Here is a 21,372-nt window from a genome sequence, read left to right as displayed (position 1 = left end):
AGTTTGTAGACAAAAGCAACAAATTGCACTCGTTAACCTTTCTTTCGAACAAAACAGCATTCATCTTCCCGAAATGCATTCCCCTTCACTAGGAAACCCGGCGATCACCCGACCCGACCCGACCGACATCCAACCATCCCATCATCGGAAGGAATAACCTTCGTGGCGCGCGCGCGCGACAGCCGTAGCACGAGCTACCCAACGGCACACGCCACGCCGAAAAGTCCCGTTCGTTTCCCGAAGAGGCGCACGCGTGACGCGCGACCTTTTTTTCTCGCTTTGTCTCCTCTATCCCATCTTCGTTCGGGTCTTCGCGCGTCTCTACAGACTATATAATACACGGTCCCGCTGAATACCTGGAATAATGCTACCGCCGCCGTGCTGCGCCGCGTGATGAACAGACACGGACGGGGTGCGAATGACGCCGGCCCTATTCTAGGAAACTCATCATCAGCGCGCACCGGTGCACCATCAGAACAGGATGTGCAACAGGGGACCCGCCTGTTTTGCTACCGATGACGACGAGGACGAAGGACGGCGAAGGATCGCGCAAAAACACCCGAATAACTGCACTTTTGCAACACACGTTGCACCGCTGCTGCTGTGCAGGATCGATGCAGCGCGTGCCCCGCTTTTTTTTTTGTTTGGTTCGGGCATCGATCAGCTACGCTTCGTCGGTTTTGTCCATGGCCCGGGCGACCTAACGGTACCTGGCGGACACGCTTGAGCGATCCACCCTTTGACCTATCCGTTGTGTGTCGTTCAACTTCTGCTGGCTCGCTGCGAGTTACACAACAATTGGCGAATTGTGTCTCTGCGTGTGCTGTACGACTCTCGTGTTTGTACGGACTTCGAAATGTGCAAACTTTTCCAATTACGACAACTTTTGCTAGCGCTAAACGTCGATGATCAATGGAAGCGATAATCCACGGGACTTGCTGCACCCCGACTGCAGGAAGTTCAACCGTTCAAGCAAGAGGAGGTAGATTGATGGGCTCTCATGCTAAACGGACATCTGTCTACCGACCCGTTTCGATGCAACTTTCTTCCAACGCAAAAAAGGAAAAGTCTTTCACCTTTTCTCCTCGTGGCGTCCGCCTCCCCATATGCATATGCGGGGGAGCGAGGACGCGAAGATTGGTGCGCGGGAGTGGGGGTCAAAATTAATGACCTGTGGCAAGTCAGCTGGCTTCCGCTTCTTGAGCTAAGGGCAAACGAACAGGATGCAGAGCAGCGCAAGGCTCCCGCCGTATCAGAAGGAGAAATGGGTGTAGCAGCTGCTACCGCTTCTGGGTGGAAGCATGGAAAGAATCCTGATGAAGTGGAGAGAGGGGACAGAGGAAATAAATTACTACCTACTTTCCACACAGTTTCGCTTTGTTGCTAATTTTCTTGTTTTGCTGCTGCTGAAATGCAGTTTAGCGAGAACAAGGCAAGAAGAACTGCATGGCGGTGGCAGCCGTAGCCACAGCAGCAGTGCAGAAGGTCGAATTCTGGGCTTTCGAAGATTGCAAACAAGTTGTTGTCGGTTTTGATCGAATGGCCATTTATGGGCGATTCTCGGAATTGGCAAATTACGGTCTTTAGGAGATTATCTCCTGAGAGAATGAAACATCGCTCGGATGAAGTAGATTCTGTTTGCGGGTGTCGAGCGTTGAACAAATTGTTGACAAACAACTGGAAACTCTTATTTCTAGCAACAGGATCATTGAAACCAACATTCCCTAACGATTAGCGCATCAAAACAAAGGAGCCATCGCTTGGTGCTGACGATGCATGGACTTATCCACGGTCTTCTTTTTTCCCCGAGTTGATTCTTCATTTCTTCGTTGGCGTGTGACGTCACCGTAGACAAGTTCATTGTTTGTTAGTGAATTTTGACGCTCACAGACACCGAGGGGGTGACACAAGTTTTCCAAAGCCAAAATATACCAACAGTCGAAAAAAGGAAAACAAATCATGGTAAACCCGTCTTTTCAGTTGATATGCCGACTTTTTGTGGGATATTCAAACTTTTTAGGTTGTGAAAACTTGTGTCGTCCCCCTGATCATTTTGTCAAAAAGAGCTGTATGTCGGACACGCATCATTGGCGGCGTTGATGTTCGACTAAATTCTTTGCACAGAAATGTATTCAAGCCAGGGGAGTGACACTTTCTTTGCTAACCGGAAAAATCCGCATTTATCTGTTGCTAACCGTTGTTAACCGTGTCTAACTGCTGCCCAGTTAGCAGCGGTTAGCGACGGTTTGGAACGGATAAATGCGAATTTTCCGATTAGAAAAGGATATGTCATTTCCCTTGGTTCAAGCCTCCATGTCTGTTTTCTGTGCCTTCAAGATCCATTGTAAACATACAAGTCAAATTTCAATGTTTACATTGTTTACACTGTTTATAACGAAAGAGCCAGTTTCCAACACTATATGCCCTACCATTACATTCAGATTTCAATGTTGCATACCTCTAGGCTGAATTTCCATACCTCTAGGCTGAATTTCCGAAATTCTAAGCTGAACATTAAAAGTTTTGCTGAAATAATGAAAATCTTGAAATATTTACTTGTAAATAACGCGTTATGTAACCTCTGAATCAATGGAATCGTTTTCCCGCACTGCTCTTTGAATTTTCAAGAAACTTACAGTTGCCCTGATCATCACGCTAAGCAGAATGTGTAAGAAGAAAAGTGCTCCTTTTCAGCACCTGGTGTCGATGGAAAGTAGACCATTTGATCGTTCTTCAGGTACATGAGAAGTTGACGTTCACACAACGAGATGGCAATAAGATCCCCATTTGTCAACCACCTTTGAGTGGGCAAATAAATGCTTTTACAAAGCATTTCTTCTTTCTAATTGAATCTTCGGTTCGTCGACTATTTTCTTCTTCTAGCTGTTGGGTACCTACGTATTGATTGGGAATGAAAAAGTGTATTTTAAACCAAAATTGATCATTGGCACTTGCAGAAAGAAGTTTTGGTTGTTTCAAATCACCTTTACTTGTTATGATTTCATCACCAACATTGTTCAAAAAACCAACAACTAAGACTTCTCCTGTAGACGTACCTGATTTTATTTTATTTACGAGCATGTTTATTTCCGACTATTTAAGTAAGGTTTCTTTTTAATCTTTAGTTTTTCAGTAGTTGACTGTTAGAACCATTGTTTCTTTTTACTTGTACAAATTATTCTTCTGTTAGAAAAAAATATCTTTAGTTCCCTTATTTCTTTTGTTCCACCATCCCTCATCTGTCAAAATTTATGAAACAATTGCTCAAAATTTCCCCTCCCTCTTCCCCCAAAGCAAAGCAACCCACCCAATTTTCTCCCCCAAAAATTGGCCTCCGAAAAAAAAAGCAAAAGCAACTAATCGAATGTCATTGTTCTTCCCCATTCATTATCTCTTGAACCGATTATTACGTTTCTTTCATTCATTCGTTCATTTCTTATGTTTCCATTATTGGTTTCTTCATTTTTGTTTTCTCTTCACCATTTTTGTACCATTTTCTTCCCCACAGCTCGATAACTATGAAATAAAGTCCGGCAAATGTTTGAAAATTAACGTAAGCGTACCGAATCTGCGCCTCTTTGTAGGCAACATACCTAAATCAAAAGGCAAAGAGGAGATATTAGACGAGTTTGGTAAACTAACAGGTAAAAATCAAACGAACACCCGCATTGGCTACCGTTCGAATTGTTTTATTTCTATATTTACTATCTCTCACACTCACATACAAACACACAGTCAGTCGTACCGAAGCTAAACCCTAAATTTTTGATTTTACAAACTCGCCAAACGTTGATGTGCGCTCTGCTCTAAATGGAACTTTTCGGTTTACGCTTCTGTGTTACAACTCTGTTGTCTCTCTCTCTCTCTAGTTACGTTATTTGGTTTTTAAGTTAAGTTCATACCTATGGTTAAGATTTCGTTGGATTTGTTTTCACCTGTCGCCACTTACTGAGCACCATTCGGTTTGTGTGAGCAATAGTGTGACGCGTCCAGTTTTTAGTAAACACAATGCGAGCGTAAGTAAACCTTGAGAACAACGAACCAATCGAACGCTGCGATAGCAGCCCTGCGCTGACAGGGAACAATGAAGAACAATAGAGGAAGTCGGTCTTTCACCAATACATATAGACAACCAATCGCGTCGGGTTTTCATCCCGGTCCCGGTTACCAACTGCCATCGTCGTCCCACGTCACATCAAATCTTTTTGCGTGTATTCCTCTGCTTGATGAGATATCTCCAGCCAGACCCAGCACGCGTGTGTGGTCTGTTGTAAATGTAACGTAACAGTAACGGCGGTTGAATGCAGTAAATTTCTCCTGTTTTTTCTTCGTCCCTTTGCGCACACTCACATCGTCAGCCCATTTATGTACTCCATGCACGACTTGTAAGCTCATCGCATCCATTTTTTGCCTAGATATTCGGAAGTGAAAAGATCTTTGACTTTTGGTTTGACAGATGAATAAACGGAGCTGTCATCTGTAGTTTTCGAGGGGTGTGACACAAGCCAAAATATCTCAATCAAAGATGTCGTCGGCTTGGGACCCCTCGCGATTTTTTATAATCAATACTGACGCCATGTAACGGCTAAGGTGGAACGAAACGCTCCAAGTCAAACATCTTTTCACGTCCCGATATCTTACGATTTTCGGTTACATTACTACGTCCACAAGCGTTTTGCCATCAGTTTGTGCCAGTTAGGGATCGAACAGCAGCGCTCTAATATGGACCAAGCTCGCGCGGTTCTCACGCATCGAGGACCACCAATTTCTCAGTTTCCCACCGAATTTATCTGTTCCTTCATCGCCATTCTTCTCTCTCGCGCTCTTTCACTTCCCTTCCTCTTTCGAGCGCGCAATTCATTGCCGGCAAGTACCCCCTAGCAAAGCCATCCACCAAGGGGGAAGCATCTGTACCTAAACAGGTTCTCCGAGAAGCAGATTTAGTTGCAACTTCAATCTTCAGTTTTTTCCTGCTCGTTTTGCGCGGCGTAGCATCCGTCCCTTGCTTTTTGATGCGCGCGAAAGGTGTATTCTTTGTTGCAAAAATTGCATCCCAAAATGCAAGTGAAATACATTTTAATCAGTTGGTGGCCGCGCTCAACACCTGTCCTGCAAGAGCAAGATGCACCCTCTGCTTTTTTTTCCTTTTGTTTTTCTTCGAGGGGAAGTGCGTGCACTTGCAGATTAAGTTTAGCTCGCTTTTTTCGTTTTCCTGTAATTGCACATCTCCTGCGGTCGAGTACCAGATGCTGCCATCTTCAATTCTTTGTTACTACTTTGTGTTTAGTTGATTTTCTCGACCATCAGCCGCCTCGGTCGATGACCGATTGCTTCTTCCGAATCAAGCAGTTGATTTCACTCAGTGTACAGTGAAGATGGATGCTTTTGTTTCCTGCAAAACAAAGAAAATGAAAATGTTTATATTTATTTGTTTTAAAATAGGCTTATGATTTAGATTAGGTTTATGTTCTAACCTCATTGGCTTCAAAATTCATAAATCATCGAAAAAATACCACGATACACTATTTGCTTAATAGAATGCAATCAAATGTCACCTCATAAAACTTACAACAGCCTTGTACGAGATAAAAACAATATTAGCAGCACCTAACCTTTTGGTTTATCCCTTGTCCCTGTTGTCATACCCCTTTGTGTGTCAATTTGTCATCGCTGCAAGGTCAATAACTTCATAAACATGGATAGTGCTACATGTTAGTCAGTGTCCAGGTACTAGAAGAGTGCTAACCGTAAAAACAATAGAACGAAACTGTTTCTAACTGCAACCACTTGCACACATATGCGCCCGAAAGCAATGTAAACAAACACTAAATTCATCACCAATAATCTCCAGTCATTATCTGTTCCAAAAGAAAAAAAATATTTCAAAATACTGAAAAACAAACAACGAAAAAAGTGCAACACAAGAGTAAAAAGACATCTCAACTTCGCTTCCATCCATACAAAACGTCAAATCAAGCTGTCATCCAAAGTGTCATTCGCTACTACAGCCTCAAAACACCCCATTTAGTTTCGCCAGATCAACGTCGCCCTCCATCACTCCCCCCGTATGCTCCATCAAATTTTTCAGTTCAACATTCCCCATCACGTTTTTAGTTTCGCATAAAGCTCCAAAAAATATCATTAATCAAAATAATCATTCATGAAAAAAATAAAACAAAACCCAAAATAATGAGTATGCATTGAACCCAAAAATCTCTCTCTTCCCTTCGTTTGTTGAACTCTCTCTTGTTCCAATTCCAGCTGAATGATTATGAAATTCGGAAAGGCAAAAAGATTGGTGTAACGATATCATTTAACAATCACCGGCTCTTTGTCGGAAATATTCCTAAGAATAGAGATCGCGATGAGTTGTTAGAGGAATTTGCTAAATACGCACGTAAGTCCAAAACAAAACCCCTGCAAATCAACAACTACTACTACCACCAACCAACACCAATTTGCTAGAAAATTTGAACGTACAGGAAATTCAAAATTTGAGCCTTGTAATCTTTGTTTATTGTTGTTTTCTTATTGTCCCGAATGAGTAGGCCAGTTTGTCTAAATTTGTCAACAACACGCATCTAAATTTGACGACGACCACGCCCCCTACCATCACCGTTTTGGAAAATTTCCGAAAAAAACAATACGTAGTAGCACGACGATGATTGGCAGTTTCGAAACAGTACGAAAAAATTTGCAGTGTAGTAGAGTAGTTTGATTCGGAACCGAAATAACAACAACGCACGACAACGAAGAACAATAGAGAAAAAAAACCGACGCGACCACAGCGTGGACAAGTGTGATTTGGTATTGTCTCTCGTACTATATAGCGATTGGAATTTGACGCATTTGATTGGCTTTTCTGTCACAGAACACACTTTTGTTTATTATTAATTTTTCGTTTACCGTAAGAACATCACGTACGATTGGTTTTTCTTCTAAACGAGTTTTTCTGTTTTGTTTCCATTTCGCATCTGAATTATTGTTTCGATTGGTTTGCTAAGAATTGGTTTGTTTTTTGTTCTCAAAATTTACCTCTCAAAATTGTATTTTAAGGTCAATGAAAAGATGTCTCCGAAAAGCCCCAAAAAGCTTGCCTGTCGTTTGGATTTGCTGTCATTTGTGTGACTGTGTATTAGAATGGGATGATATCTGTTTCGGAGGCTTCTTCGCATTGACAATGGCGGGAATCTAACAACATCTCAAAAACAACGGCTCAGCGATTTTAAAACTGCTAAATTTAAACCTACGGTTCTGTAGCTCAACAATTTCCTAAAAAACTAACTTATAAAACGTTGGAAATTAGCTGGAAGATCCAAAATCATTGCCAAATTTGCACTTTTGTTCCCTTCCTCCATTCGAATGCAAAAACAAACAAAAAAATAAAATGAAATCAGTAAGAAAATCCCCCCAAAGTGAAATTTTCAATCGATATCTTGGATTTGGTCAAATTTGAACTCCCCCCTACAATAACAAAAATCAACCCATTGGTCTGGCCCAGAATCAGTGCGCCCAAACTTTCCGACAATTCGGCAAACTGTCAAAATTTCAAACCTCCATTCACATACACACCGGATTGGATTGGATGTTTATGCAGACATACATTTTGACCCGAATTGTCAAGCTACAGTACGGCAAAACTGGATTCGATAAAGAAACCTCAATTCGTTCTCCGAGTATCGGACCACTATCCGGCAGCAATCGAATTCTTCAGCCTCCGCGTTACACACACATCTCGCCGTTACTCATACGATCAGAGATTAGGCCTGTTCACAAGACGTTTTGAATCACAGCTGATTTTGGAACTCTTTGACAGCTCTGCTACTACAACAAGAACAGTTTGATGTGTGCACCTTTCCTCAATACAATTGTAAACAAAAGCATACGCGGAAGAGTCAAACTAAACGGCCAATTGGTGGACCCCCGTCAGAACGGCGTTAAGTCAAAAACAAACATCCATTTTACAACGATTCGGTCCCTCTTTCAATTGGATTCACACACACCAACCACAACCACCACCACCACCAACCCCCAGATTTTCTCTGTTTGCTCTTTTCCTATCTTTTTACTTTCTCTATCTGTAAATGTTTGTGTAACGCTGTGTATACGATTCGGACAATCGGAACAAACGTTAGGAACAAAACTTGTGTGTGCGCGCACTCGCCAATGTCACGGGATTCTATTTTCGGCCTATCTGGAACCAATTGGGAACACGATAACGATTTGGTGCGATTGGCCTTACTGAGAGCGAGAGCGGATGTCCAGCTCTCGAATCTGTAATGACTGGAGAAAGTCCTTTTACGTGTAAATCTTCGGAGCGGTGCACCCGAGGACCAGTGAAGACCAACGATTTTTGTGTATATAAGGAACATTCATTGACGTTTTACGGTTTTATCAAAAGCCCCGTTCTTCCCCTGCATTGATCGGATTGGAGTGTCACTATGTTTGTAAACAATGACTCCGGAAGTGTAAATAATCATCCCTTTGCAATCCTATGTGATTCCCGAACTCTCCTTACTGCATCACTCCACTAGTGCTTTAAAGCAGGAATGTCCAATCCCCCTCGAACCTGAGTGCTTAGATCTTAGTCGGCAAACACGTGGCAGCTGTCATACGGCAGTGTTGCCAGAAACTCATTCGAACCATTCAGAAGAACAGGAACAAAAGCAGTTTGGCACTGAAATTGGATTTGTCCACACCGTAATCTGGAACCAAAAACTAACAACGGTTGAATTGAGCTTTTGTTCGATTCCTCGCATTCTAGTTGTAATTAGGACTCGGCAAAATTATGTACGGAATTGGCATCCGCAGTGAGTGGATTGGTTCTGATCGACCAACCGTATGATTAGAATTAAGTTTGCGTGAGAAAGTTCTCTAGCGTTGTAAGGATTAGTTAGTCGCGCAGAACCAGGATCCTACTAACATGCATTTCACTTTTGTTTTCCTACTTGTGTTTGAATCGTCGCACCGCTCTATCCGAAAAAACAGCCGGCCTAATGGAAGTGATAATCTACAGTTCCCCGGACGACAAGAAGAAGAACCGAGGATTCTGCTTCCTCGAGTACGAATCACACAAAGCGGCTTCGCTAGCGAAGCGACGACTCGGAACCGGAAGGATAAAGGTGAGTTTGTGCGCGGACGCGTGACCAGCAATGTTGCCAGTTTGGCTGACGTTTTTTATTTTCCTTTTCTTTCGGTTCCAGGTGTGGGGATGTGATATAATAGTGGACTGGGCGGACCCCCAGGAAGAACCCGATGAACAGACCATGAGCAAGGTTAAAGTATTATACGTGCGCAATCTGACACAGGACACGAGCGAAGAAAAGTTGAAGGTAAGTGTTGCCAGATTCACTGGGCACCGTATCATCGATTCTAATGCGTTGTTTTGCTTATTTTTCGTCCACAGGAAAGTTTCGAACAGTTTGGCAAAGTTGAACGAGTGAAGAAAATCAAAGATTACGCTTTTATTCATTTCGAGGACCGTGACCACGCGGTCAACGCGATGAAGGAACTGGACGGCAAGGATCTGGGAGGATCTAACTTGGAGGTTTGTGTTAGTTTTGTCAACATTTTCCGGCTGGGGTGGGCGCGACTACAGCGGTTCCGTTTTTTGCTTACAGGTGTCCCTGGCGAAACCTCCGTCCGACAAGAAGAAGAAGGAGGAAATCCTGCGAGCTCGGGAAAGGCGCATGAATCAGTTTCTGACGTCCAGGATGGGAATTGTTGGGTAATGATGGACAACGTTTTTTTCTCTTTCGTTTTGGCAAATATTTTTCTCAAAATTTTCAACGAATGCTATATTTTCCATTGCCCTTCATCGGGCGAAGTCTTAGGACAGTAGCTAAACCGTGCTAATATGTAGTGATTTCGTTCCTCCCTACAGCATGTCGCCCCAGCATGCCAGTATGATGCCAGGTGCAATGCCGCCGATGCGAATTCCCAGCGGCACCGGCGGTCCCCGAGGAGCTCCCATGCGTGGCCCGATGAGCCGCGGCGACTATGGTAAGTGAGACCGTTTTATTCTACATTTCTATTGTATGTCCTTCCCGGTTTGCAATTTTGAAACATTCTCTGTCCCAGCTTCACGACAACCGTGAACGACAGACTGTCCGATAAGTAGATCAATTGTTGAATCACCAATTAGAGAAATATACGAAACAGACTTGTTCTTCCACAAAACTATGCCAGATTATCTATGTGTAGTCCTATACATGTAAATTGCAAAGGCCCACGGGGCATCAACAATCGAATTCAAGTACGATCAGACTAGAGTTTATAGCGAATCAGAAATCAGACAAAACGTATCTTCTCTCTACACCGGAAATTGGAAAGTTACAAACGCTTTCGTTCGTGTTTCATTATTTCACTTGGATAGGAAAATTTCCGATTTCTGTTCATGAATTAGTTTTCCATATTTTCTTTTTACTGTTCTAAGTTTTTCCTTCAGTGCATGTAGGGTTTGATTTTCTCGGTAATTTTCCCGCACTCTGATGAACATACGATATGGTATTATACTAGGTATACTGAAATCTACCCAAACTGTTGAGAATTCGTCGTCGCGAGTCAACGCTAGAATAGGAAAGAATCGATTCAATCCAAATACCAAAAGAATCAAAGGAAAGACACTGCATGATTTTTCAATTGACTTTTTCCGTTCATACACTGTAAAAAATGTTGTTGTTTATTATCTTGAAAGCGAATCGAAAAAAAAATCAACAGAAAAAACGAAACCCACTTCGATCTAAAGCAAAAAAGCATTTCAAAATTTACCACACATAACCTTGTCCCCGCCGTATCAGAGCGAAACAGATGCCTCACCCCAACCACCCTCTCATCACAGAACAACAGGACTTTTGACCCAGATTGAACCGGAGCATCAGAAAAAGCTCTACGAAAAAAATCCAAAATCAAAAACCCCACCAAAAGAAGGTTCTTGATTTTGATCCCTGTTTTATCGAACTGTAGGAGTAGTCCCGCAGCGCATCCCGTAAATCCCCCAAACCCTCTTGAAATAGTCACGCAGTTGGCATCCCCCCCTCGTAAGATAGAACCTTATATTAGAAAACAGCAACAGCAGCAGTGGTTAGAGACCGAACGTACGCCAAGCAAATCGATAATAATTACTGTAAAAAGTTGTGTAAAGTTTGTTTAGTTCGTTTCTGCTTCGTTTTTTCAAATGTAGAAAACCCACCCCCCTTTGTTAAATAACGTAAGAAAAACTCTTTCTACTAACAACATTTTTCATCCCTTACCACCCTCGCCATCATAACAAAACACAATCCCTTGCATTCATTCAGTGTAATTTATCCCCATTAATAGCGCCAGTAGTGCAACACTTCCCAGTAGACATTTCCGTAGCTTTACATTCGTAGCGTCAGTGTAGTGGATGGTTTCGGAGCATGCAATTCCGAACCGTCTCGGTGAAGGTTAGTTTTAAAAGCGAAGTTTTACAGGCTTGCCATGCTCATTCTTTGTGGGTACTTCTAGGAAAGGGGGTTTCCTTCGTTCTGGTACGGGCTGTTTTTGTGATCTCATTTCCATAAAGTCATCAATCAGCGGCGGAATAGAAGCGGATGGTAACTGTCCACTCGAAAGGTTCGTCGCTTGTACGGGAAGTCGTTTCAACCTACCCCTTCTACAGGACTGGATGTTTGAAACTGTTTATAAATAAACCAAAATTTTAAAGCGCCCCAATTAGGGAGATTTGGAGTACAGAATTAAAACTGAAACTAGATATCTCCCGAATAGCCTATATGAATTCTGAACGAAACTGGTTCAAAAAGAAATATGTTAAAATGGAAAACCATAGCCCAATCAATCACATTTTAGCAGATTTTTTATAAAAATGTTGAAATAGTGTCTTGCAGACAAAATTGTTACGGTCGCCATGTCAGTATAATTAAAAAGAAACAAAAAAAGGAGTGAAATTTCCGTTTTTTTTTCTTCGGTCTTCTTGCTTGTCACTTGAGACGTTTAAATGGTTTAGAAAAAAATTAAAAAAATGATAAATAGTCACTTACTCAACCACATTTTGTAGCATTTTTCAAACATGAGGAAATATTGCTTTGCGCAAAAAAGCATGTTACGGTCGCCATGTCATAAAACAAAAACAAAAATAGGGATTTAAGGACAGACTTGTTAGAATTCCAAAATGGCCACCACAATGGCCGACTTTGGCACCCACTTACGATGTCGAAAGCACATTTTTTTTCGTAAACAAAACCATTGCACCTGAGCTTCTTAAAAAGCCTGTAACGATCGCCATGTAATTTAAGCAAAATGAAAAGGGTCTTCACTCTTTCGTCTTCTGGCTTGTCGTTTGTAGCCTTGAAAATCCCATTACATGGAATCCATTCTTATAAGCTCACCGAATTCCGTATTGATTTGACGAGATTAGAACATCTGAGCATTTTCGATTGTTTGATAATCGACTGTTGCTAAGCACGTGACTGCCACTCCGAGGACCTGGGATCGAATCCCACTCCTGACAAACTCGCAAAATGTGAGTTCTTCCTTCGGAAGGGAAGTAAGGCGTAAGTCCCGAGAAGGCCTAAAAATCTCGTTAATACAAATATAAAAAAGACTGTAGCTTTAAACTGAAAACAGGTTGTCAAAATCGCTTGTAAAACATAAACAATCAATTTTGTAGAGTATTCGGTAATGTGCCTTTGATCTGTTGGCGATTTCCATAAAGCTTAAAGGAAAAGCTTTGAAAATCAGAATTCCACTGCCACTCGGAAGATCTTGAACATAAAAAATATACGTCCAATCAATCCCGTTTAAAACTGTAATCCCCAGAAGACGCATTCTTCTTCTTTTTCTTTATGGCTGTACGTCCCCACTGCGACTTGGCCTGCCTCGCTTCAATTTAGTGTTCGTAGAGCACTTCCACAGCTGTTAATTGAAGGGCTTTCTTTGCCTGCCATTGCACGAATTTGTATATTGTGCGGCAAGGACAATAAAACACTATGCCCAGGGAGTCGAGAAAATGTTCCCGACTGGAACGGGAATCGAACCCGTCGTCTCCGGATTGGCTAGGCTAACTGTAGGCCCCCAGGAGATATATTACGAAATTTAAATATAGTCGCCAAAGTAGGCAACTGCTCAAGTTCCGAAATCAATTTAAATAGTCGAATCATTTGAATAGCATTAGCATTTTCAATTTTCCAAGGTATTATCTTCTGTCGTTCTAGCCTTAAGTGTTTCAAGCTATCGTAGCTTAGGGATAATTCATTCTAATGAACTTGGAAAAACAAAGAGAAGATACATGTTAATGTTGTTAGCACTTACCTGCTGTTTCTTTCTCTGCTCCACTTCTTCCTGTTCGGGCACCAATACGCTGTCGAAGCTGCGATCCTTACTAATCAGCCAAGATAATGAGACTAGATCCTGCGTTGAAACCGCCTTAGCGACGTGGGTGACTTACACCGGAACAACCTACTCTTCGTAGCAAGTAATTTCCCACAGATGATGAGCCCCTTTTACACGTTTGTTTTCATTCTCATTGGCGTTTAGCTACTTACGGCAGTGAGACTATCTCACTTGTTTTGTGTTGATCATTCTTGACGATTCTGGGCACAATCGTAAACGCTTGCGGTACGGCAATTCCCAACACACATCAGGTCGATCGCTATCCGTGGTTCATAGCTTCCTTTTTCTTCTGTTATCATCGTCCGACCAAAAGAAACACACCACATCAAAAGCGATCACCGGCTTCTAGCGCCTTCCTTAACTGTCGTCATGTTCTCTTATGTTGCCGACGCTTTCCGTGCAACGGGAGAAGATGAGAACCTCATGGTATTGCACTCACCGATACAATTTGAACGATGTTATTCATCTGAAAAGAGAAACAAACAAATTAAAACATTGCCAAAACACAATGAAAATGTGTGCTGCCAACCTAAAAAGATAAATATGAATATCAAAACAAACAGCGCAAATGCTGACAGAAAACACACCACGCGAAAAACACTCATGTGTGGGTAAAATGCACTATACAAAAAGTACCCAAAATTGTAAACACGGTTTACCTAGCGGGTTACAGAGAAAACTAAAAATAAGAATAGGCCCAATCATGAGACGCAACTGATTTTGGGGGCCTTTGATAGTTTTCCTATGAAAATTAAAGTTCAGCATTTGCGCCTTTGTTCGACAGTTGTAAAAAGTGTACACGGACCTGTCAACTGAAAAGGCCTATAGCCGATTTTCTGTCATTTCCGTAGTTCCAATCGAGCAGGGAATCTGTCAGATCAACAAAGATACGCCACTTGAGTTCATTTTGTTGGCAAATACCAGTTGTTTGCTGAGCACATGGCGATGCCGACGTTTGTCGAGGTCATCTAAGTATGTAATCATAAAGTTTTCACGCTTTACGGAGCCGACATTTATTTAGGCTATAGTTTAGAATTTCCATTGGGGAACGTTCAAAAATTACGTCCAACATTTGGGGGAGGGGGGGGTCTAGAAAAGTGTGACAGAACGTGTATTGGGTATAGGGAAATTGCGTGACAGAGGGGGGAGGGGGGGTCTAGAAATCCCGAAAAACGATGGACGTAATTTTTGAATCTTCCCTTGCCTGTATTTTTTTTATTCGTCCACAACGAAAAAATCACTACGTTCACTCCATACGTGGTAAGTATCGTGTACATAAGTATCAGTACAGCGTTAGCCTTCGTTATTCTACTTTCCCCAAACAGTTTCCTTTTATTTTGCTGAAATCTTTCTTTCTCCTGTAGAAAGTTTCTTCTTGTTGTTTGTCTTTTACATTTCTACATCCGTTTAGTATCACAGTTTTCTTCTTATGATTTCCGTTATGAGTTTCCGGTAAAGATCACCACTGAATTGGCCACAAACCGAACGAAACCCCCCGACTCCGTACCTCATCCGTACTCCACACCCCGCCGCTTTCGGTGACCATGTGGGAGAAGAGAAATCCAAATTTCCAATTCACACTTTCGACCTGATGCTCTAGTTCTAGTCTAGTGCTAAAACAAAATAGTACTGCACAAATGCAACCCGTAAAAAACGAGAATCCCAGTAAAACATCGTGAAAGTAGTTCGAAATTCAAAATTTATCAACCAAAAAGCAACCTTTAGAAACCACCACAAAAAAAAACCCAAAATTTACATTTCTAGGACCCAGTTTAGGCAACCGTCGAGGCAAAACCCGTACCGCAATTCATGATGTTTTGATTGAGCGCATTTGTTGGTTCTATCTTCTCTTCTTTTCCTCGCTGGCACTCACACACACTCGAAACCACGCGCGCAAACAACAAAATGGCGGCACCCACGCGACTCACAAAAACCCGAACCGCTCGCTGCGCCATCTGCCCCCAAACTCAAAACATACACTCAAAATAAAATGTCACTGATGTGTACCGATTCCCGTTCCAAATTGGGGTTTACTCCGCTCCGGATCAATGATCTGACCGACCATCTCGGAATGGTTCCGTAGATTTCGATTACGACTATTACGGGTACGCGGACTATCCGCATCGGGGCGGCGGAAGCGGTGGTTTTGCCGATCCGCCCTTCTACGACGACTACTACCGAGGTGGTGGCTTCGGCGACGATTACTACTTTGACTATCCGCCTAGTGCGGCGACGGCAGCCGCGGCTGCGGCAGCTGCGGCCGCCGCTGCAGCGGCTGCCGTCGCAGGTTCCTCCTCGTCGGGTCATCACGGCCACCATCATCATCAGGGTAGTAGTGCTAGCAGTGCGGGTGCCGGCGGAGGCGGTCCCAGTGGTAGCGGCGCTGGCGCCAGCAGTAGTGGACCGTCCCATCATCACCACCATCATCACTCGTACTCACACCACCATCATCATCATCCACATCACCACCACCACCCGGTAGCGGCGGCTGCAGCGGCTGCTGCGGCGGCGGCCGCTAGGAACAACGTGGTCGGCTCCAAACTGCGGAAAGTTGTCTGAGAGCAAAAGGTTATTTGGTTATTTCGTAATTTCCTTTCGAGTTGAGTTTAGATATCAGTATTATTTTGCTTTAGTTAATCAGTTACTAGGATCGTTCTAGGGAATAAAGGTATATTGAAACTATGGCCATCGTAGCTTATACTTAACGCTTTTAATTTGCTTAATATTGCTTTTTAGTTAACGCTTATTTTAGTTATTTATCAAACGCTTATTTCCATTGCTTTAACCATTCCAGCATCAGTTCGTACTAACAGTTCTTGTTCAACGTTATAACATCTCTCCCGTTCAAAATGTTTTGGCTTCTTTTACCACATCTTTTCTGTCCCATTGTTTCGGAACTGTTACATATTCTGTTTTGGCCATGATTGCAGTGTTTATCTACAAACAAAGAAACCGATTAGGAGAACAGTCTTTTTCATTTGCTAATTATATATCAAATCGAGTTAATAACTTAACCTAACACATCATCCGGGGCTCCATTCGCTCACAAATAACGCAATTTTCACTCTTTCCCTTGCAACTAACTATTTCCAAACTGACACTCTAACTTTCAGAAAGTAAAACTGAATAAAACGAAAAAATGAGGAAACGGAGTTCTTAGGGATATTTGCACCACGCTGCTCAGAACTATTCAGTAACTCTTCTCAATTTTCAAGAAAGAAAACAAAACAAAGATGTACTTTTGCTAAGACGACTATCGATAGAGCAGAAAGTTGTTAGGCGATTTAATGTATAATTACGTTTGAGTTAGTTTTAAAAGAAAAGAAGAACATTCACTTTAAGTTTTAGGATTTCTTTTATAGTTTACATCCATCGATGAATGGCATCCAACATTTTTCTAACGCGTTATTCGCTTTTCTTTTTTCTTATGTTTCTCTTTTATTTTCATTTCTATTGTTACCGATGATGCGCGTTCTCAAATTGATCACGCAATTCAATCACAAATGCCTAACACACAAACACATATCCACATCATTCGTAATGAAATCGAATTTGCCGAACGCCCCATGTTCGTATGGAAAAACCCTGAAAATACGAAACCCTGAAAACGAAAACCGAATCGGGTATTGTCGGTCACTGTCGCGATGTGCCCGAATGCATACGCATGCCGTCACGAACGCAATCATGACGATGACGACGACGACACCGACAACGAATGACCGCAACACCGCAACAACAATGGAAAATCGGAACAATATGAACTCACGCGCCCCGCTCAAACACGCACACTCATAAAAAACACACGCACACATTCAAACCGATTCGATCACCACACACACAGGGGGTTGGTCATGGACGTGGAATCACGGCACGTGGCCGAACCGTTGGGCACCGTGGCAACAGCAACCGCCCGGGGGTCCTGCTGGGTCGGCGAGGGACCGCGGGGGCTCCGGTACCAGTCGGGGCGGCGGTGGTGGTCCGTGGGGTGGGTCTCAACGGTCGTGGCATCCAGCGCGTCAAAACGCAACCAAATATACCAGGTGAGGACGGCCAGCTTTGATTTCTCTGTTCTACTTTTTTTTTGTTTTTCTCTGATAACTTTATAATTTGAAAACAAACGAAAAAAAAAATCGAAAAAAAATCAACTAACCGAGTGATACTAGCAGAAAAGGATAAAAGAAAAAATTGTAACGCAAAAAAGCATCAAAAGAAAACAAACAAAAGAGTCAAAAGTAGGATACTATCGCGAATGAGATGTATTTTGTAGGCATGTTAGCAATTCTGTTGATATTTGTACACAACGAGGAGGATCGTATAGGTGCAGTAGTAGAAACAAAGGAGATTGTTGTTAGGATCCGTCTGGGCGTAGCAGGCGGTATGGAACAGAAGAGGCATAGGAGGGTTGCACGATCACAGCATGCTGTGCTAGCGATCGTGCACTTGTTTATCGTTTATTTTACTTTTGTTTCGCGCATCGGATCGCCGAAGCGAGAGTTCGCGAATACGCTCACTGGATTCGTCGGTTCGCCCAAAAACGGCTAACCGACAGCGTTCCGAAGCGGCTTTTGCCGAGCGTCACTTCAGCACTCTTGAGCAATTTTATCTTTTAAGGATAACGTTTATATTTTACATTTTATACGTTTATTTACTCTAACACTAACGAATAGAAGAAACACACATTAGTAAACCTGATATATCATGTATTGTACACACACAGTTTTGCATTGTATAACTGAAATTATACACACGAAGAAACGAATGAGGATAAAACAATGTAGATTATATTTAAGTTTACCCATAGTGCTTAAGGTGTCACACATGCACACACAAATTAGTAGTCCAAGTCTATAGCGTAATTGTTTATTTGTATGTGCCAAGGGCCATACTATGCCGTTGTAGGGAAGAAGAAGAAAACAATGAAGCTGTCAACAGTGTGAAAAAAAGTTGTTTTTGACGATGAATCGATTAGTATTTAAAACAAAAACTATCAACATCTCTTTTTACCCCCTGAATCGAGAACGACACGTTGAGAAGAACTGAAAATTGAGAAGATATGAGTTTATTAAGTCTGTTTTCACCCTAGTTATTTTGCAGTTTTCACTTATTTCGTTTTTGTTGAACTTTCTCTAGTTTTTCTTGTTATTAAATTAATATTATCAACTAAATTCTAGCGTAAGATCTCCTCTCTCAACTCGTTGTAATCCTTTTCTAGCTCTAGTGAATAATCCCTCGAGCACCGATCTATCGAAACCTCTCGCTATCTTCCCAGTGCTAAGCGTATCCATTGGATTCTAGTCTAACAGCTAACATATATTTTCCAAATTTCTACCATTGAAGCATAACTTGAAACTAAAACAGCCCGACTAACTGCAAAACATCATGCTCATTTATCCTGTCACCAACACAACACGAACACTCGCATACGATCACACCCATAGAGACGCATCCATCATTCGGTGAAACCAAAATCCTGCACCGCCATGTCAACCAGCTTTCCTCCATTTTGTTTTCGCAAGCTTCGCGCCAACAGACCGTGAAAACAGTCATCACCAAATCGAGCAACCCATGCTTCTTCCAAACACCTGCAACCAGATCGACCCACAACGCACACCGCCATATGCCAGTGGATCTCTCCCGTTGCCCTAAATTCCAACTACCGAAAGTCTCTGTTTTTTGTTTATCCATCAGTAGCAGAACATTTCCGTCAAAATAATAAACAACAACCAAATCAGTCAATTGAAAAAATCGCACCACAGTCAGTGTTCTGATTCTATCTGACACACGAAAAAAGGGAAGTTGACCAATCAAGTTATCAATTTCGGCCAACCGTCCAAAAAATACTAATCGATTCGTTTGCGCAAGTTTTGTTAGGGGAAAAGTTTTGACGAATTAGGAATTAGCGTACACAAGCAAACAAAAAAAAACGAAATGCCTTATTAATTGAGCGTAGTAATCTATCTAACGAAGCAAAATGAAAAATTGAGAATGTTTTATATAGTTACGGTTATTAGTAGTGAGAAGGAACTTTTCCTTTCTTTAGGTAACTCCCCTGTCCCCCTCTATTCTTTTATTTGTGCCCCCAATTATCTAAAACAAAAAAGAAATCATATGCATACACACTTCGCAAAACTTAGGTTAGGTGAAAAGAGAGATAAAATAAAGATGAATAATAAAGAAAATGAAAATAAATAACAAAGCTTTTTGTGCTACTTTAGAATCATCGAACGAGAAGGATTTACTTTATTTTACTACTATTTTTCTACTATTTTCAACGTAAACAAACCGCACACTAGCCTACAACAAAAACAACCGTGAATCAAAATATATGTGTATTTTTGTTTCGAATTCGACTGAACTTTGTTTTCCCTTATTTACATTTGAGTGGCATTCGTTTCAAGTCGTTATCCCCGAAGTGCAACGAATGATGATGGATCTTCCGAAAGAAAGTACGTTTTTATTTTCACTTTGGATTTGGATGCAGTACACTGTTAATGTTGATCCTCTCAGTTGGAATTGTTTCTGTCCGGTCTACTTTTGTTAGTTGTTGTTCTAGCTATTGTTTCCTCTCAGTTGTACTTTTTTTTTCTGTAAACTCAATTGGCCACACCCCTCCATACTTGTATCTACCTTGTAGATGTATTAGCAAAAAAAAAATCAAAACAAGCAGAACTTTGACCGAGTTTGTCAAATACACGATCCGTCCTTCCTTACACAGGTAAGTGCCTACAAAATTTTCTTGTCCTGTTTACTCTAGTTTTACGTTTGCATTTCTACCGGAAATAAATTCTTGTTTGTGTTAGTTTTAAATGTTCACTCTGATTGTTTACGATTGAGTCAACCGTAGTAGTTTGGAGTGTCTCTTCCGTTTTGTCGTAGTGAGAAAAAAAGTGTTTGTTCTCTAGCAATCCACGTTCATCTGTATCCAATTCTCTTTGTGGAAATAAAAAGGTATTCTTCTTTCTTTAGTTTTGCGTTAGAGGACAACGGCCATAAGACCAGTGCCATCTTGAACACAAAAGTTGTGACAAAATGGAGTTTGCTACTTGTCAAAACGTTGTGACAAATATACACTCACAATTGAAATTACTCGAAACATAGTTTACACAGTAAAACATTGCTCGTGAAGTACGTTTTAAATCAAAATGTTTGCACTACTTTCATTTTCTTTGTTTAATTTTCAAACGTTTTCAATTTTTCGCTTCCTCACATGACCCGAAGAAAAAATCAAGTTCCAATCGTACTGTGGTGACGGCCACGACCGGCACGGTTACTCCTCGTTCCGCTAGGTAGCGCAAGCAAGAGGTCCAGTCAAGAAAGGAAGCAAGATCCTATCGCGCGCGTGAACCGAAAGAAGCTTCAAGAAGGAGCAGTTTAGTTTAGACACTACTCTTTTGTTTTCGAATTTGTTAAACGCCCCCCTCAAGATTTATGTTTCGGTTTGTTTTGGTCAAACTAGTTTTTTTTATCCAATTCTGAGAGAGTTTGCAATGAGGGAACCAGAGATAGGGAGATTCGTAGCTTACAAACAAATTTCCACGAGGTTAGAGAAATTTAATGTTGAATAGGGCAATAGGGGTAGCAGGGCTTGTCGGAGATATTTGATTATTTAATGAGGCAAACGTTAGGGAGTTAAAAGCTAGATGATAATCTTGTACTATTATGAAATGCTAAATTATATTATACTAACAATTGAAACATATCTCTGCTGGTTTTATTGTTTGATGTTAAGAACACTCTTTAGCATATGAATTCAAAATCACAGTATAACGCAATCCAAAGGCTGTTTTTTAAAGGTCTATTTATCCGACCAGTCTAACTCTGGTTCGGCTGTACTGACAAGTGTGTAACACATTAAGGGGATTCATTTAACAGCGTTAACTGATTAAACTGATTAAACGTCGCGATCACCAAGGCAATCTTTGATTATTTCATTCGCGAAATCATGAAACATTTCAAATAAGCAGAAAATCATGGCTTACGCACACAGATCGAAAAGATAGT

At 41.6% G+C, this 21,372-nt stretch overlaps 1 protein-coding gene across 19 annotated transcripts in view; it reads left to right on the top strand.

Moving 5' to 3' along the window:
• LOC109621271 (heterogeneous nuclear ribonucleoprotein R) overlaps positions 1-21,372 on the top strand; it is a 107,159-nt gene that overhangs the window by 71,054 nt on the left and 14,733 nt on the right. For 2 of the 19 annotated variants that reach the window (XM_062843378.1, XM_062843376.1), the window contains exons 6-12: positions 3,509-3,644; positions 8,989-9,122; positions 9,204-9,332; positions 9,407-9,553; positions 9,621-9,727; positions 9,863-10,002; positions 17,213-17,411. In XM_062843378.1, coding sequence (XP_062699362.1) covers positions 3,509-3,644; positions 8,989-9,122; positions 9,204-9,332; positions 9,407-9,553; positions 9,621-9,727; positions 9,863-10,002; positions 17,213-17,411 — 992 coding nt within the window. The other 17 variants (XM_062843369.1, XM_062843375.1, XM_062843374.1 and 14 more) reach the window with 13 other exon arrangements.

This window comes from Aedes albopictus, unplaced genomic scaffold (genome assembly GCF_035046485.1).
Source record: "Aedes albopictus strain Foshan unplaced genomic scaffold, AalbF5 HiC_scaffold_18, whole genome shotgun sequence".
Classification (NCBI taxonomy): domain Eukaryota; kingdom Metazoa; phylum Arthropoda; class Insecta; order Diptera; family Culicidae; genus Aedes; species Aedes albopictus.
This window is presented reverse-complemented; position numbering and strand designations above follow the sequence as displayed.